Source organism: Danio rerio, chromosome 4, assembly GCF_052040795.2.
Source record: "Danio rerio strain M-AB ecotype USA chromosome 4, GRCz13ab, whole genome shotgun sequence".
NCBI classification, from domain to species: Eukaryota; Metazoa; Chordata; class Actinopteri; order Cypriniformes; family Danionidae; genus Danio; species Danio rerio.
Window position 1 is genome coordinate 12,926,120 of NC_141024.2, and position 27,619 is coordinate 12,953,738.

Sequence of the window (27,619 nt, forward strand, 5' to 3'; positions counted from 1 at the left end):
CCCGTTTTATAACCAGCAAGAAAAGCATTGAGACCTGCAAAACCAGCATTAAAACCAGTAAGATCATCACTGAGACCAGCAAAACCAGCGTTAAAACCAGCAAGACTAACATTAAAACATACCTTAGTTTTTTCAGCAGGGAAACTTTAGAAAGTACTGTTTATACCCCTCTCTTTACATTAGTTTCACGTCTCGCTTCACTTTAAACTATTAAAAATGTTCATAAAAGTCATTTTTTCGAACTTTTCAAGGTTAAAATTTGTCGGAGGAAAGATCAAGGTCACATAATGTAATCCAAAAGCAGAAATAAATGGGGAAAAATTTAAACATGAATCACAAAGTATGGAAAACAGCTAAATTACATATATTTTACAGTGTAGGTATATAAACAGGCACTTTTTTTTAAGAGGTGAAAACATAAGATATGTAGGACATAACAGCAGTAAAGCTTATTGCACTTGAATAAACCCCATCCTGAAGAATCTGATAGAGATTTAACACTGTACTCTGATGATTCATTTAGACGCATGCAGTGAGAGGGAAACGTGAGAATCGCTCTCATATCAGCACACCTGCTCTGCCAGAGACTCGTCCTCTGTGGAGGTCAAAGACAGTGCTTCCATCTGTGATGATACACGCTCTGTTGCGGTTAGCTAATTTTGCGTGCCGTCCCGGCCTGTGCTTTGCTTTGGTCAGGTGTTAAAATCGCTAAAAATGCAGCGTTTGCCAAGAACACCTGAAGAGGGGTCACGCGCTAGTTCACATCTGTGGTTTGGACAGCAAATGTCTCATAACCGATTGCTTGCTTTCCAGAAACACCTCTCTCCTTTGATTTTTTTTTTTTTTTTTTGTGCTGCTTGTCCTTCCACGTGTTTGCACATGTAAACACACACCTCCCATACTGCACACGCACTAAAACCATATGCTTTCAATGCCTCTTTACTGGTTGAATGATGATACAAGAACATTGCACGGTAAACAACATGTATGTCATTCTTTACTTTATTTAAAAAGACCTGTTAAACACTGAGCGTTATTATTATTTACTGAGTAAATAACTGTAAAGCTAAATTTAATCCCCATAGCTAAGACTGCCTGGCATGAAAGAAACAAAGAAAACAAAGAAACATGTCAGTAGATGCCACTATTATTAAACAGTGATGCTTGCCAAACATAGTCCTGTTCCTCAATTCGAAGATTAAATAAGTCGTTTTTTCTGCTAAACCCCCCCCCCCCCCCCCCCCCCAGCTAAAACCAGCTCAAGCCAGTTGGCAGGTATTAACTGATTTAAACTGGAAGCAACTTGTTTTACCTGTTCTCTTAGCCTGATCAAGCTAGTTTTAAATGATCTGAGCAGCCAAAGAAGTGGCCAAAACCTCTTTAAAACCAGCCATACAGCTTAGACTGGTTTAAGCTGTTGTTGTTGTTTTTTTTTTCCAATCAGAATTTATGATAACAACAATTAAATAATCAAAATTGCAGCTAAGTTGTGGAGCAGATAAATTAAAAATAAGTTATTTATCAACCACAGTTGGTGAAACAGAGGCCAAAGTTTTGTAATTTTTCATCAACACTTGCTTGGACAGTTACCTTCAATGCGGGAGACATGTATTTAAATACCTTTTGAACTGTTGCAAGCTGAACCAGATGGGTAATATTGGTGCCCTGAACAGGAAATGAAACGTTTAGTGCAGGGAAAACAAATGCATTAACACTCATGTAAAAGTGTTCCTAATACACCGGTTGAGGAGTCGAAATTAAATACTCAGTCTCTTTCTTCTCTCTTCTAATTGCTGTAATCAAGCTCTCTATATTATCCCCAATTACACCTTCTGCATCTGAGAAAGAATGTGAAATTGATCTTCTCAAACAAACAGGCTGCAGTTTTATTTAGTACCACCAGAGATGCTAAAATGACACTTGAACAATGAACAATCAGTCATTCATCTGGCTCCAGTATATTTTTATTGTAATCACTGTATAAATTGCAAATCACCTATCCGGGTCACGGCACCAATATTGCCCTTCTGGTTTAGCTCATCACAATGCCAAAAATAAATAGTTTTTGTATTGGAACACTACAGTAGTTACAATGTGCCCAAGATGACAGGAAACTAGTATTGAGGAGTGCTTTTGTAAAGGGATTAAACTATTTTATACAAATTTAAAAGCACGGATACTGGCACACATGCCTGAGTTTTGTCTTGGTAATATAAATCCCACATTGTTACACTCTCAATGAAATGCAGATGGAAGTGAATTAGTGGTGCTTAATACTTTATATTAAGTGTCGCTTATACCTATAAACTTACATGGTAACTAGATGTGTAAGTAGTATGTAACTACTACTGTAATACTAATACTGTATTAGAATAAGTTTGGCAGAATTAACGCTGCATTAGTGTCACTTTGTGATATCAGTGTAATTACAAGGTAAATCCTAAGGAACTGTCCACTCAATATAAAGTGTACACACACACACACACACACACACCTTATATATATATATATATATATATATATATATATATATATATATATATATATATATATATATATATATATATATATATATTACCTAAGCCTTTGTGCAACAGTTTAACAACAGCAAACTTCAGCCAAAAAAGTTTAAGTGTATAAAGAAATATACAAGAAAGAAATATACAAATGGCTTATGTTTATGTACTGTAAGGTTAATTGTAGAATCACATCAGTAATTCACATTAAAGGGGCAGTTTACCATAGCTTGTGTTATTAATGTCCTGTTACACATTTAAACTTACACATACAATTGTGTGTTGTTACATGTATGTAGTTGCACCAGTATTACACAAGTAAATACTATGTGCCAGTGTGGACACACACTGCGGTTACATACTACTAACACATCTAGTTATCGTGTTCACAGGTATAAGCGACACTTAAAATAAAGTGGGACCGAATTAGTTGATGCCCAACAAATATCCACTTTTTGAAAACTTTAGTTGTTTTTGCAGAAAGTATCATGTTTCTTCTCCCCGGAGACAGAGAATTCACAAAGCATTACTTAAAAGTGAATTTCCCAACAGGTTTAGCTGTTTTGAGAGTGTTTATCCAGCAATCAATACGTGATGACAGGACCCTTATAAGCAAAAGCCCCGTGTTTCATATCTCTTACTGAATCAGTGCTGTACAAACAGCCATCTGCTCCTCTCCCCTATGTTGATGGAGGGGGTTCCCACCTTCACTTAAGCTTCTGCAGGCATGAGAACTAGAGGGACTCAATCCCTGGCTCTCAAATTGTATGCAGTGTAACTTGCTGTTGTTGGAAACGGTCATGCCAGACATCCAAAGGATCAATTTACTCAACAAGGGTCAATATCTTGTTTTAAGTCTTGCCGTTCACTAAAATGATAAGAAGACAACATATCTGATGTTTTGTCTCTACTGTGCATAAGCCAAGCAGGTTTCATATATTACAAAGACAAAACACAGGCATGTGTGCTAGTATCCTTGCTTTTAAAATTGTATGAAATATTTTAATCCCTTCACAAAAGCACTCCTAGATAATATTTTCTTGTCAACTTTAGTAACTGTGCACATGGTAGCTACTAGTGTTACAAAACAAGAACTATTTATTTTTGGCATTGTGGTGAGCCGAACCAGAAGGGGCAATATTTGTGCCGTGACCCTGATAGGCAATTTGCTATTTATACAGCAGTTACTATGAATTTATTAATTGTAATAAAAATATACTGGGCTGCATGGTGGCACAGTAGGTAGCACGCTCTCTCCATGTTGCGCGGGTTTCCTCTGGGTGCTCCGGTTTCCCCCACAAGTCCAAACACATGTGGTAAAGTTAACCTATATAAGCTTAATTGTCCGTAGTATTTGTGTGAATGAGTGTGTATGAATGTTTCCCAGTGACGGGTTAGAGCAGGAAGGACATCCGCTGCATAAAACATATGCTGGATAAGTTGGCGGTTCATTCCGCTGTGGCTACCCCAGATTAATAAAAGGACTAAGCCAAAAAGATAATGAATGAATGAATGAAAAATATACTGCAGCCAGATGAATGACTGAATGTTCATTGACTCCTGATGCCTTTCCAAAATGTCATTGAATGAAATACATCAGCTTCCTACCTGAGGAAGTCCTGCTGATCAACATTAAAGATAATGCCATATCAGGAAGATAAATCATTCAATACTGCATTCTTAACATTGTGTTCCGGACATAGGTCAGGCTTTTCCCAAATCTGTGAGGAAATGTTGATGTGAATTCCTAAAAAAGATGCAAAGATGCTTGGTCCATATTATCGCATTTTAATGCAGATGTTTTTGCTTTACATGAATTTTCAAAATCCATAAACTACCTTAATCATTCATCACTTGCAACTTACATGTAGAAAGTGATTAAATTACATCAAACAGTGAAGAAACAGTATCTTATACTGCACAATCCATTTTAAGTGAACGACAAGACATTTCATCTGTGGCTACATAGTAAACCTACCAATATTTTACAGCTACTGAGTTGACCTTGAGTTTGGCGGTCTCTCCTTTAAATGTGTTGTTTAAAACATCCTAAGTGAGCAAACAGACATTTAAGGCAAAGAGTGGAGATGTGAGGCTGTGCACAGATAAAAACATAAAGAAATTGTTCACCCATAAATGAAAATGGTGTCATCATTTGCTCTCCTTTCGTTTATTTTCTAAATCTTTTTAAGGTTATTTATTTTGTAAATATTTAAAAAGAATTCTGAGAACCAGAAGCTTTTTTTTTTTTTTTTTTGTAAACCATTCTTCACAATATCTTCTTTTGTGTCCAATAGATGAAAGAAACTCCTGAAGATTTTTAACTACTTGAGAGTGGGTACATTTTCATTATAGGGTGAACTATCTAATTACATGTCAGTACATTAAAAATATTATATTTTTTATAAATAAAAAGAAGCCCATTTGAATTGTGTTGCATTGTTACACTATTATTAACAACAACAGACAGCATCTTCCTATTGCAATGCAAAAAACAGAACACACAAAACAAAACAAGACTCTAGATATTTGAATTGAGTCAATTCTACATCATCATACTATGATGAAACATTAAACAAAATATAATATGTATATAATTTTTTTATCACAGTATCAAGCTTTTATGAGGTAAATGTACTTAACTGTAAATAAAATATTGTTGCAATGCAAAATATCCTAAAAACAGGCTTCATTTTATTTAGTCGATGCACTTTTTGTTGGACTTTTGGGTGAAATATGTCCAAATATGTGAGTTTCACCCAGTAGTGACCAAGACATTAACAAGCAGTGAGGAAACATAAACAAATGTGACACATCTCATACGTCAGTCCAACAACAATTGTCCAAGTATTCTTTCCTCAAACAGATTTCCGTCGTTTTCCGAAGACGTTGTTGATGAGTTTGGCCATAGATTTTGAGCCGCTGGGGCGACGGCGGCGCTCCTTGGCTTTGCTTCCCAGACTGGCATTGCGCACAATCTTGGAGAACATGAGCAGCACCTCCTGGTAATGTTCGGCTGCAGAGAGCTCGTAAAACTGACAGCGGCTCTCAGATGCCAGCTTCTGGCCTTCTTCCCTGTCCACCTCACGCATGTGGCACAAGTCTTGCTTATTGCCCACTAGGAAAATCACAGAGTCTGAATCCCTGCAGTCAGAACAGAAAAAAAAACAGGCTGAAGCTTTGATCCAAAGCTTGCATTTAAGACAAACGTGATCAGGAAAACTGACCTAAACAATCTACTACAGTATTAATTTAGGATACATTATTTGCTGCTCACTAAAGTATATGTTTTGGCATTGCTATCACTGCATGCTACAGTTTGAGATACAGGAAAGCTAACTTAAGATGCTTTACTTATTATATTTTAGCTTATATTCAATGTTAAAATTGCTATCCCTATGTGCTACAGTTTGAGCTACAGGAAGGCTATCTTAAGATGCTTTACTATTTTCTAGCTTAAATTCAATGTTAAAATTGCTATCCCTATGTGCTACAGTTTGAGCTACAGGAAGCTAACTTAAGATGCTTAACTATTTGCTTGTCGCTTAAGTTTTAATGTTAATGTTATCAGCATGTGCTAGGGTTTGAGCTACAGGATGGCTAATTTGAGATGTTTTGTTATTTTCTAGCTTAAAATTGAATATTAGCATTGCTAGCAGAATGTGCTACAGTTTGAGCTACATGAAGGCTAACTAAAATGTTTTATTATTTGCTAGTATAGCTTAAGTTTAAATCTTAGCATTGTTAGCAGAAGGTGCTACAGTTTGAGCTTAGGCTACATTAAGATGTTTTATTATTTGCTAGAAGTTTACGTTTGGATGTTAGCATTGCTATCAGCATGTGCTACAGTTTGAGCTACAGGAAATTTAACTTAAGTTGTTTTATTATATGTTAGTAGCATGTGTTTGAATGGTAGCATGTGCTACAGTTTGAGCTACAGGAAAGCTACCTTAAGATGTTTTATTATTTGTTAGTAGCTTAGGTTTGAATGTTAGCATTGTTAACAGCATGTGCTACAGTTTCAACTACAGGAATGGTAACTTAAGATATTTTAATATTTGCTAGTATAGCTTTAATTTGAATGTTAGTGTTGCTAGCAGCATGTGACGCAGTTCTAGCTGCAGGAATGCAAACTAAAAATGTTTTATTATTTGCTAGTATAGCTTAAGTTTGAATTTTAGCATTGTTAGCAGCATGTGCTACAGTTTAAGCTACAGGAAGCCTACTGTAATTTAAGATGTACATTATTTACTACTTGCTACAAAATAACATTATGAACTTTTAAGCACTAGCTTAAGTGATTTTTACATTTCCCTAAAATCTTCTCAGAATTTCTCAAACTAACTTGTTTGAGTTGGGTCTTTTTGCTTTTGACGTTTGTTTTCCATTTAATTTAATTTAATGGTAATGTTTGAGTAATTTAGTTGTAGTTTTAAAAATGAAACTTTTAAGTGATCTAGATAAAATTAAATTATTTTATATGAAATAAATATAACATAACAAATATAACATTAATAAATAAATCATGAATTAATAACAGAAGCGCGTGCAATATTTGACAGATTTCTCCAATAAGCTGAATTGATCTCCAGTTCACCTACAGAATACACATTTCTCAATAGCCAAGGCTAAACTAAAAATAGCTGTTTTTTCCATTGAAATTTGAAGTCCCTGAGTCACCAGCTCATCCGCATCACCCACATACTCAATTCAACAGTCTTCAATGCGGAGGAAAAGCAGTGAATGGTGGACTCCCACATATAACAGCACTGTTATAAACGGTATATACAGAAACAGGCCATGTCCTGCTGCCTGAGGGTGTTGTTGTGAACAGCATGTACCTTTTAGTGGCTCCCAGGTGAAGCTCACGGATCAGGTGAACGATAGCTTTGGCCGTGAGGAAGGAGGAACGATCGCTGATGTCATAAACGACCACAAAACCATCGGCCCAGTGGATCTGCTCATTAAGAGTGGACTTTCCATCGCATGGCTGCAGAAATAATATAATCACAGAGAAAACAAATTAAATAATATATGGATTAACACGATTCATGTAACTGTCTGTCAATCATTCAATCAATCAATCATGATCACCAGAGATCTAACTCTCATCGATTGCTGGGAAACCTTCCCTTTCCCGTAGACTACAGTTCTGCCACTATAAAGAACTACAAATCCCGTCAAGCACTACACACGAACACCTGTTCTTGTGTTCTGTTGATTACACACACACGACTGGGAGCTGCTCACGAACTGATAAGATAGACTATTTATACAGCACACAAACCCATAGACTTTGCTGAGTCTTATTTACTGTATTTGTGAGATTACAAAGCGTTTTCTTTTGTCTTGCCTTTTTGAATTAGTCCCTTGCTTTGTTTTAGTGTTTATTCCTGTCTGCTGCATGCCTTCCGACCACTCTCTAGTTATTTGAATACGACTATAGATTCTTTGTTTGTACATAATTTCCCCTGTGTTGACCGTTGCTTGACTGACCATCCTATTAAAAAACCTGCATTTGGATCCGCACCTCCGTTGTCAGCATCCCATTCACATTACACAATCAATCAACCAATCAGACAACCAATATATCTGTCAATCAATCAACATAATCTTTCTTCAATTAATAAATATATCCTTCAATCAATTTATCTGTCAATGTATCCATTATTTAATCAATCAATAAAAAAAACAATCAATCTATTTATCCCTCTGTTTAAAGTGTTATTTTTATATGCCTCAGTGCATTTGGTATGTTTTATGATTGATTAATAATAATAATACGATGCATAAACAAAACAAATATTAAAAGTCACTGTTTCATAAACAAATCTGTTAACATAATCTTAGCATCCCTTTAAGTAAAATGGATTCCTTTTGTGGAAAAATGTTCTAATAAATAATAAAATGCAAGAGCTTTTTAAAACTTGCATAAATCCGGCATAAATGGGCACTACTACTCTTTATTTTAAGGTGCTTTACTGTCGTTAAAGAAGATTTTTTACTCTTTATAGATTTAGGCACTTGAAATTTCAGATAAAAAACTGTTTAGTATTCATCACTGTACTATTATATAAACCCATAGTCTGCTTAGTTGGGAAAACTTCATTAAGTTAAAAAATGGTTGTGTAGTTTACAATATTATCCCCTTCTATCTGACTTTTTCCAGTTTAAATCTGTAGAAAACATAGTGACTAGAGCTGATTGTATTATTCCACTTAGAAAAACTTCTTTAGGTTAAGTTTATTTTTTTTAAAGCATCACATCAGTGGAATCTGATACCACAATCTGTTAGAGAATGTGAATCTTTTAAGTCATTTAAGTATAATTTTAAGAAATGGCTTCTTATTAATAAACATTGTGAACACTAGGCTTTTTGATGGTGTTGTTGTGGTGGTTATTTATTCGAGTATTGTTTTCAGCTTGAATTTGTATTTTTATTGGCATGGCCTTTTACATCTGGGGACTACCAATGAAAACTAGTCTAATTTGAGTACATTTGTATTCTAAGCTCCAACCACCTCCAACTCATACCTGCTTAATAGTCTCTAGTAGACTTGAACAACTTGATTAGTCAGATCAGCTGTGTTTTATTGGGATTGGAGGAATACTGTACGGCCCTCCAGGAATCCAGTTTAAGACCTATGCTTTTGGTAAATGTTGATTACACTGTCCTTTGTTGTGAATAATAAATAAACTTAAACTTATAGATAATCAGGAACCAATCTAAATTAATTTTACCACCAATAATCCACATTTATAAATAAAAATACTTCAGATTGAGCTTTAACTTCTTATAATGAACCACAGAGATTCCTTTAACTGGCTAAACATCCCCGATTACACAAGATGGGATTGAGGGGAAAATCAGGATAATCAACTGGACCCCCAAGAGGCACAGATGGTCCCCAATCACATAATGACCAACAGATTGATTAAATAACTGGATTTTATCCAAGAGGAAAGCACGGTGATCCTCCTTAGACTGTATTTTGCACCATGTTATTAATATAAATAAAGCTCAGGCAGGAGAAAGCATTTTAGTATACTAATTCACTGTGTGGTTACATTTCATAAAAACATAATATGCTGAATATAGTCTGATCTGTGAATTATATGCCGGCTTATGGAAAGATTATAGAAGGAAAGCTCTGCAATACTCATTAATGCCAGGAAAGACAGATGATACTTGCTTTCTACTGGATATGCACTAATAGTTAGGGTAACTGTTTTTGCTTTTTATGCCAGGGAGTCTGGAAAATGTCTAGCCAACGGTGAAACACACATGCAATACATTTCATTCAGTGCTTGCAGTATACCTGTACAAACAAGCAAAGGTTATGCAATTAAAAAAAAAAAGAAGAGTTATCTGTTATGTCACTGGAATATAGTTAAGCTTAAGTTAAACCATAAGGTGGTTGTGCTATGCTTATGGCATATAATTACAGTTGCATATGGACATACCTGAGAACAGGGGTCATGCAGTTCTAGATTAAGCTGTCTTGCATCAATGGACATGCGCTTTCTGTAAATGCACTCTGCGGAGGAAAGAACAGATCGCATTAGGCACAAAAGATTCCTGTATGTGATTCATTGGCACTGTTTTTAGCCTATTTGGCACTGCATCTAATAGTGGCATCGCTACAGTACAGCAAGTCGGTCATTCAGAAAGAAAACCAGAATTATTTACATTTACAAAACAGAAGGAGTGTATGTTATTGAGTTTTATACTGATTTTGTATGCTTATGTTTATTGTATGCATCAGGTGCTTCATACACTTCTACTGTGTTTCATTTTAGCAAGCAATTCAAATGCAACCCTGAAATGACAGTAAAAAGCAATGAAATTAAATGAAATATGAAATGCGATGCAATGAAAATTTATGATCATAAATACCTGATGATGATGCATATTCACCAATGAAGCGCCTGGTTAGAAATCTCACAATAAGTGCTGTGGATTCAAGGAAGAACACAATAGAAGACATTTTATTCAGGCTGCGTTACATAAAAATAAATGTATACTCATAATAATAAAACAAATATGTTGTTTTTTTGGCATTATTGATTATATTGACATTACTAGTCACTTATTTGCATTGAAAATAACATAAGCAGGCCATTTTTGGGCACAGTGTAAAATCTTTTTCTTAAAATATCCACATTACAAATATGCTGCCATGACAACATGACATCTACAACACTAAAATGACAGGCTAAACATCAATAGAAAAACAATAAAATATTGTTAAAAAACTAAAACCAAAGCAAATATTGTTTTTAAACGTATTTCACATATCTTTTGGAACCATTTTAAATATATATATAATGCTATAGAAATTTGAAAGTGAAACAAAAACAAACTAAATATACAGTTTGTAGACTATACATACCTGATTTTCCGACACCCTCGGATCCCAGAACTGCAACTTTAATGTCATTCATTGCGATCTTGAAGCGTTACCCCGAATGATAAAGGAATGAAACTGAAACGCGTCTCCTCAGTTTAGCGCAAGCTCCACATTTTATTTACTGTGTGTTCTGCACGGACTGTCAGTGAATCCTCATCCTCTGCTCTCTCAGAGCCGTGTGTTGATCTCCACAGACTCGCGCTGAGACTCCACTGCTCGGCTATTCACAGCATCCTGACGTCACGCTGACGCAAAGCTCACACAGCTGGAGCCAAAACAACGCAGGACCGGAGAGTGTGAAACCGGTTGATCTTTACTTGTGCCAATCTGCACTAATATTTCATGCTTTGTATTTGATCAAACACTCACCGATATTTAGAACAAAAAGGTTCTTGTTTTGAATCCAGGACACTCTTGCAAAAGAGAACAAATTTAAGAGGTTTTATGGTTCACTGAAAAATATGAATAATTGGATTTACTTATGTTTTTTTTTAGGTAAGTGGTTGCAAACAATTTGTATGGGCTGAATTTAAATAAACAAATTAAGTTTAAATTTTATAAAATGTATATTTTTTTTACTTTTACCAAAGTGGTCATTCTGAATATTCAAACAAAATTAAGATTTGTTATTTCATATTTATATTCAAAGTTTCTATTGAGATATAAGAGTTAAGCTTTGCGCGCATGCTTTTAAAAATATTTTTTGTTATTGTAATTGCCCTCAATACACAATATTTCTAGTGATATAGCCTTTAATTGTACACAAGTTATTAGACAACCCCAGAAGGTGCTTATACTGTAGCAAACAGGAAAGCAACGTATTTTTTCATCACAGTTAAAATGTCTATTTTTAAGGTATGAAATACCAATGCAATCTCACAGCAATTCGTAACTTTTTGATTTAGTGGCTAATTCGAATGAATTTGTTGGGATTTAATTCGTACTATTTAGTACGATTTGCTCATCAACCATTGACGGTTGGGGTTAGGGGTGAGGTTGGGTTCAACGCCTCCTTTTTAAAATCTTACATTTTTGTACGACTGAGTCAAATTAGAGACTAAACTGACTAAACGTGAAATACTTTCTTATGAGATCTGGCTGGAAGTACATATCTGAAGTAAATTATGTTATTGCTATCAGAAAGTTATGTTTTTGTTGTCAAATTCATGGTTAAGTCTAAATATGATACAGCTGTGGATACGCAAATCAATATAGCATTATTTTTTTATGACACTGTATAATAATAAGTCTTATTTTTACAGTACTGTGACAGTTTAGGTTAGGGGTAGACGTTAAAAATAAAATGTATTGGGTAATTTAATAAATAACATAAATTTATCTTGGTATAACTACTGTTTTCACGATAATGTGACAGTTTGGGTTAGGGGTAGATGTTAAAAATGATAATTTATTAAGTAATGTAATAAATAACATACTAATACTCGATACAACTACTGTTTTCACAATACTGTGACAGTTGGTTTAGGGCTGGGGTAGGGGTAAAACACAATTAAAGGGAAATTTAATAAATAATATAAATCATTTTCGTTTACTTCCGGCTGCAACCATATCTGATCAAGCAACAACCCAAATTCATAGGCACAGGAAAAATAGCGGACACTGAAGTGTATGTTGTCAACTCTTTTGTAATTTTTTTGTCATTATTTTTTAGAGGTTTTCACCTTTATTTGGATAGGACAGTGGAGATTTTACAGACAGGAAATGTGGGGAGCAGAGATAGGGGAAGGATCAGCAAAGGACCTCAAGCCAGGACTCGAACTCGGGTCGCCGTGAGCACCTTGGTGTCGACGCACTAACCACTAGACAATTGGCGCCGACAACTCTTTTGTAATTTTAATTAAATCTCAGTGTTAGAATGAAATATACACACATTTAGGAAAGGTCACAGTTCTACCGTTATATGGATTTTATTTTAAAGTAGGCTAAATAATATACAAAATTTAAAAACAAACAAAATGTCCGCCTGATGTGATGTAAACAAAACGCTATTGGCTATTTTGGAAAAGAGGAGGGACTGGTATCCCCCACCCTGTCTTCAGCAGAAATGACCTCACATATTAAACAAGGAACTTCAGTAAACCTTTAGAATACCTTTTTTTTTTTTTTTTGACTCTCTGTTTGCAGACCTTGATCACATCTAAATATGTAAATGCATTGAGTCACTGCCGCATGATAATATAAAAAGCTAAAAGTTGATCTGAAGCAAACAGCTTGTTTAATAATAAGGTGGGTTCAGTCTGTGGGTGTTGTTTGGCCCTTCACTGATGGATCTGTTACATAAGCCGATCCTCCACACAATGACTCACACTCATAATAAACAACATTTACCAGCTCAATGGCGTTTCAAGACACATGAGCTCATACAGAAGTTTGCTTATCAACAAGTCTGCATATTAATAGTGTTTGAGATTTGATGTTGGCACAGCAGTCCGAAAGAGAGTCGATCACTTATCAAGAGTCATTATAATCAGAGATAGCAATGGCTGAATGTGATTAGAGGCGGTCATGATGGAACTGCAGATAAATCTCAAATGCTTCTTGTGTTTGATGGATCAGGAAACGAGATGTTGAACTTGTTCTAGTACATGTGGCTGAAATGTGCCCATGAGGTCCCATTCATTATTGAGGAATAAACAGAAAATTGGGGATTTAAATCAAATCAAGCTTGAACCTCAATAAACCCATAAAGATGTAAACAAATATGTAATTACACATGATGGAAAAATGAACATAATAGAAAGAAAGCTTAAAAATTGAGCTCAATGTAAATAGTTTGAAATAAAAATGGGTAACAGTTTAGATGAAGATCTAATTTATAACATTACTTAATGCTAGATCAGATTATTCATTCATTCATTTTCTTTTCGGCTTAGTCCCTTTATTAATCTGGGATCGCCACAGCAGAATGAACCGCCAACTTATCCAGCATATGTTTTACGCAGCGGATGCCCTTCCAGCTGCAACCCATCTCTGGGAAACATCCATGCATTCTCATTCACACTCGTACACTACAAAAATTTAGCTTACACAATTCACCTGTACTGCATGTCTTTGGACTTGGGAAACCGGAGCACCCGGAGGAAACCCAAGCGAACGCGGGGAGAACATGCTAGATCAGATTATGCAAGTTAAAAAAAATATTTTATATTCATTGTTAGAAATATTGGCAACAAAAATAAAGAGATGTATCTATAATATATACATAAACAAATGAAATCAATTGTTTTGTTTATTTTTGTGATCCATAAATCTTTATTCTTTGTTTGAACAGAACTTCTTTTTGATGCTGTTTTCATGGATGAGCTGTGAAATACAGCATATATTGAGCTAACTTATTGAAAATTATATTATATTAAACACTTGATTAATATTTCATTAACATTACCTGTATAATCTATTGAGTTGAGCTTAAGAATGCTCACAGATCAAGATAAAGGTAATGCGCTAGAACAGGGGTTGTCAAACTTTTCAGCCCGTGACCGCTGAAATAACAACACCAGTGACTCGCGACCCCCTCTATGCTCGAAGGTGGTTATAAGCATACAAATATTGCATACATTGGTGCATATACACTAATAGGAACTGTATAAACAAAATTAGTGACAGCACAAAAAAATGCAAAAGTATATATTTTTTATAATCATTATTCACTTGTTTATTTAATATTAATCTCACTTAATGAGAATATTGAGCACAATGTTTAAAGCACAAGACTATTCTTGGTTTAATTTTGGAGACTTGGAGCCACTTGAAGATCCTCTTCCTTGCTCAGTCATGGCCTTTTATTTTTTGAGTATTAAAGTTTAACATCGTACCGTAATATCAATCAGCTGCAACTGACTCTATTGCTGTGGGTCTATCCCAGGGGTCGCAATCCAGTGGGGAAAAAAAAAAAATTAAAGGCTGATGACTTTTTATTGGCATGTTTTTTTTTTTTTTTTTTTAAATGTAACTATTAAATATTAAGTACATATTGAATATATTATAAGCTAAAATAATTAGCCCTAGTGCAGGTTATGGATAAAATATGATAACTTAATAAAATATATGAGATGTTTGGAAATCACCAAGTGACCCCCCCTCATTGTCTTGTGACCCCCACTTTGAAAACCACTGCTCTAGAAAAGTGTGCATATTCATGCAATGATTTTATTATTACCTTAATTCAAAGTCTATAAGTATCTCTTATGTATGGTACATAGTTACGATATTTAAAAAAAATCAAGTTGAGGTCACTGAATAAATTTTCTCTATAGTTTAAAGCATAATTAGCAAATGTAACGTCATGGCATACTTGAAAAATTAACATACAACTGCAGCATGCTAATTACACCTTGTTTTTTATTTTAACGATTATATATATATATATATATATATATATATATATATATATATATATATATATATATATATATATATATATATATATATATATATATATATAACATCATTATTTTTAGGGGATGCTAAACAAACAGTTTGAAAATTAATATCATAGTGGTTTTCAAATTGCTTAAAATGTTGCTGTAAATTACAAAGATGTTAATTTGTGTAAACACTGACAACATGTAAACTCAGTCTAACGACAAACAACAACAACAGGGTATATGCACAAGGACTTTTTTCAGTAACTTACAAAGTAAATTACAAATCAGTAACCCAGCTCAAGCGCTTCCAGTAAACTATCACAGCGTTACAAAATCGGCACGTTTAAAGTCTGTTTTCTTCAAAAACGAATGACTCAATGATTGCTATCTGATATAAAGTGGATCTCAGGTGGTACAAAAAGCACTGCATTAAATTCCTCCCGCTTCATTTCTTTAAAATATGAAAATGAATTTACCACAGAATTGGAGTTTCTGTGATTGCCTGCTGCTCCTGACGGTGCTTGCGTATAGACAGCTTTTCATCTTGTTTTATGCTTGAACAACTAAATGAATGCTTAAGTCTATTTAACTGTCTATTTAGACTTTAATTACATTAAAACATCATGGCTGTAAAAAAAAACATATGAAACTGAAAATAGTCACATTAACCTTTCACCGGAAGTGTATCTGTGGGTGAAAAAACACTAGCTGTGCATATACCCTATAGTACAGGGTAGGCCATTTATATGGATACACCCTAATAAAATGGAAATGGCTGGTGATATTAACATCTGTTTGTGGCACATTAGAATATGTGAGGGGGCTTCAAACTATTTCATAAAGTTACGTTTAAAACCAAGCATTGTTTTTCTTGTGAAATTCCCAATACGTTTATTAAGGTGTATCCATTTAAATGGCCCACCCTGTAGACTACAGGGCAGTATTTGCACACACATAGTATTTATTTATTTATTTATTTACAAAATAACATTGGCCTGGCATGCAGAATACAGCATGTTTAGTGGTTTTCATATGCGTGATTTAGTATCATCTTGACATTGTCTTCCGTGCACAAAACTATACATCCACAGACCCAAACAGAAAATCTGCAGTATTTCTCCATGAGGAAACTCTCTGAGAGCGTCTGAGGCTTTCGCTTGCTTTGGCCAGAACTTGAAAGCACATCTAAATTGAAAATATCTGCGAGGAAAAAAAGAAGAAGAGGACAATTCATAGTAGCAGAAGCATTTTAAGTCTGCAGACATTTATCAAACTAATCCAAGTAGACAGGGAAGCTCAGGAAGCCAGAAATACTGCGTGAAAGTGAAGGAAAGCGAATTTCTAGTCCTCATCGAAACCCTCCGACTGATCTATGGCTTCATTTTCATCTAGCCGGCCGCTTCAATTATTATTCCCTCTGAAAATCAATATTTCAACTAGTTTTCCACGTTTTTGCTTCCCATTGTGTCTTATGGTGATATATGAGCGGGGTTTGGTTCTGACTAGATCCTGCACATTTCTAATGGACTGAGATTGGATAGCAAATGGTGGATTGTGATCATCAAAACAAGCAAAATGATCTGAGAGGGAGAGAATGAGGGAAATGTTTGAACTGCAAAACCGACGCCAATCAACTATGAACATTATATGTCAATTAAAAAAAAGCAATTCACCATTACAAATGAAATGCAAATGCTAAGTGGGAGGTTAAAAGGTTGTGTTTTTCGGAACAAGTTAAGTGCTTATTCCATGTTAATGTTGTTTAAGAATGCAGATGATTAATTTGCACACATTTCTAGCTCAACATTGAATGAATGAGTTTAAAATTATTTCTTTTTTTTGGACATATTAGAGTCAAAGGCGTTCACAGGGGGTTTTGGAAATCTCCAATTCAGATAAAATGATATGAAAATGTATAATTTGGCAAATAATGTATGAATATATTACTCTGTAAAGGTGGAATTTTATTATTTTTTTCATGTAAATGTTGTTTGAATAGGCAGATGGGTAATTTGCATATACAGTTGAAGTCAGATTTATTAGCCTCTCTGAATTATTAGCCCGTGTTTTTTCCCCCAATTTCTGTTTAACGGAGGGAAGATTTTTTTCAACACATTTCTAAACATAATAGTTTTAATAACTCATCTATAGTAATTGATTTATTTTATCTTTGCCATGATGACAGTACATAATATTTTACTAGATATTTTCAAGATATTTCTATACAGCTTTAAGTGACATTTTTAAAGCTTAACTAGGTTTATTAGGTTAACTAGGCAGGTTAGGGTAATTAGGCAAGTTATTGTATAATGAACGTTTGTTCTGTAGACTATCGAAAACAAAAATAGCTTAAAGGGGCTAATAATTTTGTACTTAAATTGTGGCTAAAAAATTAAAAACTGCTTTTATTCTAGTTGAAATAAAACAAATAAGGCTTGCTCCAAAAGAAAAAATATTATCAGATATATTTAAAATGTAAAACATTTTAAAAAGAAAACAAAATCAAAGGAGGTAATAATACTTCAACTGTGCATTTCTAGCTAAACATTGAATTAATGAGTTTAAAATTAATATTAATATTATTAATATTATTAATAATAAATAATAATAAATAATATATATATATATATATATATATATATATATATATATATATATATATATATATATATATATATATATATATATATATATATATATATATATATATATATTGACATATTAGAGTCAAAAGCTTTCACAGTGGGTGTTGGGAATCTCCAATTCATATAAAATGTATAATTAGGTAAATTATGTATGAATATACCATGGTGTAAAAATCTACAGAGTACAGATATGAAAAAAAACAACATGTAAGTGCAGTGAAGTGGAAATTTTTGGCTCAGTGCTGAAAAACAAAACAAATTTTGAGAAAACTGCCTTTAAAAATATTAAATTATACAGAAAAAAATGTAAAATAATAAAAATAAAAATGTGAAAATGTAATTATCATAATTCAAAAATGATCATCAAAAATGATCTGAGAGGGAGAGAATGTGAAATGTCCAAACCACCAAACCAACGGCAATCAACTATGAACATTATATGATAATTAAAAAGCAATTAACCATTAGAAATGAAAGGCAAATGCTAAGTGGAAAGCCAAAGCATTGTTTGTGCTTTCAGAACAAGTGTAAATTTGCAAATGTTGTTTAAACATGAAATTTATTAAATATGTGTTAATTTGCATACACTACTTGCACAAAAATCTAACCATTGAATGGAGTCGGATATAAATGCACAAAATTAACAGGTGCAAAAAAAAAAAAAAAAAAAAAAAAGATACAACTTTTGGTCTGCAAATTCTCCCCACAGAAAAAAAAACAGGCTTTGAATATCCACTTAAACTGGCTTATTTTCCATAGAAGGAATCACTCTGGCCCAAAGAGAAGCAATATCTGTGACATTTTCCAGCCCCGACAGCTCAATTTCATATCTCCACTGGCTACTGTCAAGGGCATAAATATTTAGGCTCAGCTGATCCATCTTATTTCTGTTTTATTTCGTTAGCAATTGTGAATCATCTAAAGAGAGTCTGCATTTAAACTGTTATCAGTGACCAGTGATATCTTTATATACTGCAGAATACAGAAGGAAAATATTATTTATAGCAAAGCTTGGATTTTAAAGGTAAGAAAATTGACAGTGAAAGCATTAATGCAATAGTAATAATAAAATATGCACACTTAAAATGAAGCATGGTCCTACTACAGATTATAGAGTTACGATGTTGCGTATTACATATTTTAACGGCAAAATTAACTACACTTTTACATACAGAATCATGAAATGTATAAGTCATTTCTGCCAGATAATTCTTGCAATTATTTTAAATAACGCTACGTTTTTTTAACTGCAAAATTCTTTGGTTTTTTTTTTGCAGAATGTGAAGAAGTTGACAGTACTAATATTTTTTAATGTTTTACTTGTTTCCAACAAACTGAAGTCATATAAAATATAATTAAAAAAAAACTATAATTAAATTAGATTGCTTTATCCTATTATTCATCTTTCAATGCCTTTAACATAACATTTTGAACTTTTAGATTTAGTTTGTGGATTACTTTTAGATATAGATTACTAAATGTGCATACCTTAGATTACTTTTAGAAATAGTTACAGATTACATATAGACTTGGATTACTAAATGTGCATACTTATAATTACTTTTCAATTTAGTTTATGGATTACTTTTAGATTTAAATTACAAAATGTGCATACCTTAGATACCTTATCTTAGGGGTGGGAGTGGGTGGGAATTACTTTTAGACTTACTAAATGTGCATACAAAAATGGGTGGGGGGGGGGGGGGGGGATTGGGTTACTTTTAGACTTGGATTACTAAATGTGCATACCTTAGATTACTTTTAGACAGTTTGTGGATTACTTTTAGACTTAGATTACTAAATGTGCATACTACATTGGGGGGGAGGGGTTACTTTTAGACTTGGATTACTAAATGTGCATACCTTAGATTACTTTTAGACATAGTTTGTGGATTAGTTTTAGATTTAGATTACTAAATGTGCATACTTTTCAATTTATTTTACGGATTACTTTTAAATTTAGATTACTAAATGTGCATACCTTAGATTACTTTTAGATTTAGTTTGTGGATTACTTTTAGACTTAAATCACTTTTCAATTTAGTTTATGGATTACTTTGAGATATAGTTTGGGGATTACATTTAGATTCAGATTAATAAATGTGCATACCTTAGATTACTTTTAGATATAGTTTGTGGTTTACTTTTAGACTTAGATCACTTTTCAATTTAGTTTATGGATTACTTTTAGATGTAGATTACTAAATGTGCATACCTTAGATTACTTTTAGATTTAGTTTGTGGATTACATTTAGATTTAGATTACTAAATGTGCATACCTTAGATTACTTTCATGTAGTTTGTGGATTACTTTAGGATTAAGATTACTTTTTTAATGCCTTTAGTATACCATTTTGACCTTTTTATTGTCTAACAAGCTGCACGATAAAACATAGGCTACAGTATAAATGCTATTATTTAGCAATTAATATGTTTAAATATATGCATATAGCTGCTGTAATTATTATTAGCTGGTTTCTTAAGAATACAATATCCAACACATGACACTTTGGGTACATTAGAGTACTCACAAACTAATTCAACAAATGCCACTTTATGACATGGACAGCAAGGTATCTGCATTTTTTTATACACACAATTCCATTCCGACCAAATGTTGCGACTGTTTTCCACTGTCAGCATAAGGAATCACAAATGTTACTGCCTCAAAAAGACAAAACATTACACTGACTGAGGTAAATTAGCCTCATAACAGCTTCATAACGGCTTAAACTGTTTTATAACGACTTTTAACTCATTTAAATCATTACAGAACAATTTTTCAAAGACAAAAACAAAACCAACTGCCATTTGTTATTTGCTCCTTTCTGTCACGCCCAAATAATGACATGAGCCATCTTTGCAAAATCCCTCAATGAAGCCTGTATTTGTACAGAAGCCACAAAAACCAACTCGTACCCAAACAATACACCCAGCCGGCCTACACAAACAAACCAGGAGCGTAATCTTGCTCGCTTAATCGGGGGAAAAACAGACCGAGCGCCATCACAAACATTTGTAAAAATAGCATGAGGGGTTACGACTGAAAGTGAGACGCCTGTTTATGCTTGTTGATTTCGATGTTATATAACCGTTTTTCTCACAGAACACTTGAATGGTTGGTCAAAGAAACATTAGAAATTGATTTTTGGATGAAAAGAAGCGCTTTTGATGGAATTATGAAAACTAAGAAATGGGTTAGCATCCTAATAATTCATAATACCTGACAGTAAACAAGAATAAAATGCTAGAAATATCAATTTTGTTTAGTCCAGGCATTTGTTCAGAACTTATTTATAGTCTTTCCACACCAGTAAAAAAGATATCATACTAATAGTGAAAAGCACTAGACTGTCATTACCACAAAATTACCACACTCAAGACAAAAATACAAGGGAGTTTAACCAGTCAACACAGCTTTACAAACCACACATGACTCATTTCATGTTGTTTTAGAAATCCAATAACAAATAGGGGAGCGACAGGTCCTGTGGCTTGGATGAGATTTATTTGGCATTCTACAGATTCTATTATGTTTGAAATCTTGGTGTATGTTTTGCAAATTGGGTTCAATAAAATTCACTAAAATACACTATGAAAAAAGAAAACAGTAACAAGTAAATCAGTAAACCTTTAACATAACAACAAAAAATTAAGACTGCATTTATTTATTAGTTTTATTTATATTTAAGCTATTTGTTTTTTTCTTTTTCAGAAATAACGATAAAAAATGTATTTTGTGTAAATTTGTAATTAAAAATCATCGTTTTGTCACTGAGGCAAATTACCACATCAGTTAAAATGTGACAAAAAACACAAAACTGTTTCATCAAAATGCTAAATAAAAAAACAAATATTTATATAAAAATGGCTACAAAAACAATATTAAATAAAAAAAAGTTTACTTAAGATGTATTGTTCAGCTTTTAAAATTTTTTTTCAGTGCGTAAAAATATAATTATTGTTAGCTAGAATACTACTTTTAGGTAACACATTTGAACTACCTTTGGATTACTTTTATATTGAGATTACTTGGATTGCATGTATTACTTGGATTACCTATCGTTTGTGGATTACTTTCTGATTTATATTGGTTTTATTTAGTTAGTGGATTACTTTAAGATTACTAAATGTGAAAACCTTAGATTACTTTTTGATATAGTTTGGGGATTAATTTTATATTTAGATCACAAAATGTGCATACCTTAAATTATTTTTCGATTTACTTTGTGGATTACTTTTAGATTACTAAATGTGCATACCTTAGATTACTTTTCGATTTACTTTGTGGATTACTTTTAGACTACTAAATGTGCATACCTTAGATTACTTTTCGATTTACTTTGTGGATTACTTTTAGACTACTAAATGTGCATACCTTAGATTACTTTTCGATTTACTTTGTGGATTACATTTAGACTACTAAATGTGCATACCTTAGATTACTTTTCGATTTACTTTGTGGATTACTTTTAGACTACTAAATGTGCATACCTTAGATTACTTTTCGATTTACTTTGTGGATTACTTTTAGATTACTAAATGTGCATACCGTAGATTACTTTACGATTTACTTTGTGGATTACTTTTAGATTTAGATTACTAAATGTGCATACCATAGATTACTTTTTGATTTACTTTGTGGACTACTTTTAGATTTATATTACTAAATGTGCATACACTAGATTACATTTAGATTTATTTTGTGGATTGTTTAGATTTACTTTGATGCTTAGATGCAAAGGCACTGGTTCAAAACTATTATTTCTATAAACTAAGTAGTTCACGTAGTGTCTTTTTTGCCTTCAATCACGAACAACACTGAAAGCCTAGCCATGATCGTAGCAATTCCGGTAGAATAGAACTGTAGAATTTTACTTTTTTTTTTTTTGCTTAACAAGAGCGATACAGTAAATGTCCAACACATAGAGACCAAATCTAACTAAAGTAAACCTAAACAACACAGCTTGCATTGTGCTCTCAGTGAGAACTAAAGTAAGAAAAGAGCTTGCCTCTGAGGAAAAAAAGAGAAAATTATCTGACAACTTAATTCTCTTTCCGTTCAAATTTACAAATCGTACAAAAAAGACAAGGCCAGAATTACTCTTCATTGGCTCCATTTCAAAAGATTCCCAGCCTTCAGCATCAGTAGCATTGCAGCAGCCCAAATTATCCGCAGTATCACAAGATCATTCAAAAAAGCAGGACATGTTGCCATCATAACCTATTTTTGAAAGCTATTCATCAAAACTGTCTGCAAACTGAACTCCCTACAGACTGAAGCTGAGAACAATCCTCCCTCGCTGATGATATGTGGCACACTGGATGAAGGCAATGGCCTTTTCAATGGGAAAAGATACTTTAGGAAGTCTTTGTTAAAGTTTTGCTGCACACATTGTTCGTTCTCCGAGCATTAAAGTGATAAAAAGTACATTCAATATTTTGTTTTTTTGTAAATAAAGAGCTAAAAAGGTTACTTTATGATATTGATAAATTTAGCATTTGGCAAAATGCTTCGGTTAAAAATGCAAAATGCAAAAAGTTAATAAATGTGACTGTTGCATTTGTTAAAGTAACTCCTGCCATTAAATTCAATCCAAAACATACATTTTATTATCCCACTGTATGAATTTGCATTGAATTTAATGGCAGGAGTTACTTTAAAAAATACAACAGTCAAATGTATTAACTTTTTTTTTTATAAAATGTATTAAATTAACATCACAAAAGTATTTTAAGTTTATTGTGTAACTGTTTATAAGGAGGAACGGTGAAATTCAGAGCAAAAGAGCTCAAGATACTGATAGAAACGTTTCTGTACACATTCGGCAGAGCAATGACGCAAAATGTAGGCCATATTAAACTACAAGTTTAGACTTGGAAACATAAATGTTACTATTACAGAAATAAATATTAGTTTTAGATATCAAATGGGTCAAGGCCTACATATACAGTGCTCACATTCCCTGCTCATGCTTAAACGAAGTATTTCCAGCAATCATAATCACGGATTGAAAGTCTAACGTCAAGATTATGCAAGTTTTGGCATTATGAACAGACTGGAGTTGAACGTTCAAGATAAAAATACACAAGAGCATTCGGGTGAACAAAACTTTGAAGAGATGACCTCAATAAACTCACATTTGCATTGATCAAACCTTGTCTTGACCTACTTATTGAGGCTTTGATGTTCCAGCGACGCATTGTGGGATATCTATATCTCTGTGTGTACGCACTTCTGTCGCAGGCTTTCTGTAAAGGTCAAACAATATAAAGGTCAGTCATCTGCAATATGGCTAGACACTGTTCAAGCATGATTATAAAACTGCAAGATTAATAGAGACAAAAACAGTGAATATGCATTTAATGTGAAAGTTACCAAAAAAAAAAAAAAAATTTGCTCAATAAATATAAACATTTAAAGAGACAGTACTCTTTAAAATAAAAAAAATTGCTCACCCTTAAATTTATTCACTCTCAGAGTATCCAAGATGCAAGTGACTTTTTTTCTTTGTTGAAACAGCAAAGATGATTTGATTTGAAATCAAGTCAATTACTTTCTCCACTTTGACAGTCAAAAAGCACTTATACTTTATAAGTATACTTTACTTCAAGTGTTTCTCAGTTATCTTTATGTGTTGCCATTATGGATATAGGCAGATGTAAAATTTTGCATGGAGTAATCTACTACTGAATATGTCATTGTGCTTATTTATGCTGCCTAAACCACAGAATAAATGTGCATAAGCTGATCAATTAGATAGAGAAAGTCTCTAGTAAGCTGGTAAGGTGCAATATTATTAAACTGAATTTAGGCTCTATTCATCTGATTTCACGATCATTCATTTTTTTTTGGTGTAGGAATGCAAACTTGTTGCCATTTATACATATAGCTCATAAATATATTCTTATAAAATCACATGTCGGTCTAAATAGCCCATCAGAGGTTATTATCTGCGTATTATGCCTCAAAACACGGAAAACCAATGAGATATAATTGCATTTGGTTCATTGAAGCATGCATTACACAAACTACTGAATAAAAAACAACAACTAGTCAACGAGTCCATTCTACTTGATTTTTTTTACTTTTAGCACTTTTTGTAATGTAAATGTTGTTGTTTCTATCATTCTAATTAGTACAGGTAAAAACATGACAATAATTGACCATTTGAACAGCTATAATCAGCGATATATGCAAGTTTTACCGACTGATGAGGTGTTGTAAAAACATACAAGGAAAAAAAAATATGAACAATTTTTTTTTTAGCAATGATAGAATTTTCATTGTTCAAAATTTGGAGGCTATATTATGCTAGAACAGGGCGATGCAGTGGCGCAGTAGGTAGTGCTGTCGCCTTACAGCAAGAAGGTTGCTGGGCCGCTGGTTCGAGCCTAAGCTCAGTTGGCATTTCTTTGAGGAGTTTGCATTTTCTCCCTGCGTTCGCGTGGGTTTCCCCCGGGTGCTCCGGTTTCCCCCACAGTCCAAAGACATGCAGTACAGGTGAATTAGGTAGGCTAAATTGTCCATAGTGTATGAGTGTGCGTGTATGTGTGTGTGTGAATGTGTGTGGATGTTTCTCAGAGATGGGTTGCGGCTGGAAGGGGATCCGTTGTGTAAAAACTTGCTGGATAAGTTGGCGGTTCATTCCGCTGTGGCGACCCCAAATTAATAAAGGGACTAAGCCGACAAGAAAATGAATGAATGAATTATGCTAGAACAACAGTGTTTTGCAAAATAACTAGTGCACTTTCACAAAGACCCTTATGGTCTCCACAAGGAAGTGATCAAAATTAGAGAAGCAGCACTTATTGCAGCATGATAAAAATAAAAATTTTAATTGTAAAAAAAAGATTGTAATAAAAACTCTGAATGTTACGTATGTAGCATAATCAAGCTGCAGAGTTGAAGTGATTGGCTTGTTTTCTTCTGCATTTGTCTTTAGTGGACGACTGGCCTTTTGGGAGACTTGAATGAGACATGTGACATTATGAAGCTGCAATATTCTAAAATCAGTGCTTTTTTTTTTTTTTTACAAATGACTCACAATATATGTAAATAATTATAATTGGACTAAAACCACCTCAGAAATTAGGAAATAATGGGTTGTTTTGTAATAGTGATCACTTCAGTAACAAAACAACATTAATACTTGCTGTCTGTTGATGTTATGAAGCTTAATGATAGATAAACCGCACATGCTCTTGTTTTGAGGCATAAAAGAATCATCTTTATGCATTGTCATGCATACAGTAACTTTGGACCAAAGGGGCACTTGGGTCAAATCTCAAATCACGAACACGAGCATACATAAAGTCAATTAACTTTGCTGTTGCTATGACAACATAGCACTCCCAAAAAGGGTCAGTATGAGGGTATAAGACAAATGGCATTGCTGTTGGCTGCAGATCTGATAGGATTGATGGTTGCTTTGCTTAAGACAAAGTTATTAAAAGAGATTTAAAAAATTGTGATGGAGACACAATGTTCCTTTGACATGAATAAAAAAAGCTGTTAGCGAGTAAGGAAGTGGCCTGTAGATTACATAAGACGGTAGATATACAGCATGATAGTGTCAAATAAAATAAAAATACAGCCAGTATTATATGACACATCTGGATTAGAGGAGTTATTGTACTCTGAAAAAATTAGGACAAACATACAAAGACAGTGGTCATTGCATAATGTGAAGATGTGCTCTGAGCTTTTAGTCTTCATAAAAACATTGCATGGGATGAGGGTGTAGGCGGGACCGCTTTTATTAAATGGCAAAAAGATATAAAATATGGTAACAGAAAATGCACTTATTATTCATGTTTTCTACATGCCATGCAGAACAAAATGAAAACAAATCATTTTTTGTGCAAAGAAAACAAAATACAAAAATGCAGAGCAAAAAAGAAACAAAGAAAAAGAAGGCAAATAAAACCAAAACAAAATCCCAAATAAATGCAAACAAAATACACAAATAAGCAAAACCTAGTATCAACTAAACAAAAGCAAGAAAAGAAAAAAGAACAAAACCCACAACAAAACATGGTAAAACAGACAAAAGTTCAAAAGTGCAAAAAAATAAAAAAATAAATACAAAACAAACAAAACTAAATACAGAACTAAAAAACAAAACAAAACAAGCACAAACAAATGATAACTAAACAAAACCAAAAGCAGATTCCAAACAAAAAAGGAAATAAAGAGAAAAAAACAAAACATCCCAAATCAATGCAAAAAAAATAATAAATAAAAATAAAAAATACACAACTAAACAAAACTAAAGCACATCAAAACACAAATACAAACAAAACAAAAACAGAACAAAAACTAAAACGAAACTAGAAAAAACTAAACAAATTTGAAAAGTGCAAAGAAAAAAAAATACAGAACTACAGACATAACATGCTCAAACAAACTATAAACTAACTAAACAAAAAAAATTAATAAAAACAAAAGGAAATAAAAGAGAAAAAAAGAAAAAAAAAAACTAAATATAAACTAACAAAACATCCCAATTCAATGCAAACAAAATACATAACTAAACAAAAATCAAATGTTAAAAAACATACAAAGAAAATCAAATCCAAGCAAACAAAACAGGAAAACACATAAAAATAAAGGAATGTAAGAAATTAAACCAGAACAAAACAAAATAAAATAAAGT

At 33.2% G+C, this 27,619-nt stretch overlaps 2 protein-coding genes across 26 annotated transcripts in view; both read right to left on the reverse strand.

Moving 5' to 3' along the window:
- The window catches only part of arhgef39 (Rho guanine nucleotide exchange factor 39), a 247,881-nt gene that overhangs the window by 6,989 nt on the left and 213,273 nt on the right, over positions 1-27,619 (reverse strand). For 17 of the 25 annotated variants that reach the window (XR_015481973.2, XR_015481970.2, XR_015481971.2 and 14 more), the window contains one exon: positions 24,134-24,212. The gene's annotated coding sequence lies outside the window, so the exon portion shown is untranslated. Of the gene's footprint in view, positions 1-15,553; positions 16,516-22,300; positions 23,540-23,685; positions 24,213-27,619 lie in introns of those variants that run through there. The other 8 variants (XM_088649796.1, XM_088649782.1, XR_015481969.2 and 5 more) reach the window with 7 other exon arrangements.
- Positions 4,756-11,107, reverse strand: rergla (RERG/RAS-like a). Its single transcript, NM_001002494.1, is given in 5 exon segments — positions 4,756-5,660; positions 7,358-7,506; positions 9,981-10,054; positions 10,414-10,470; positions 10,910-11,107. Coding segments are annotated over 5 exon segments (618 nt in total). The 5' UTR covers positions 10,962-11,107; the 3' UTR covers positions 4,756-5,374.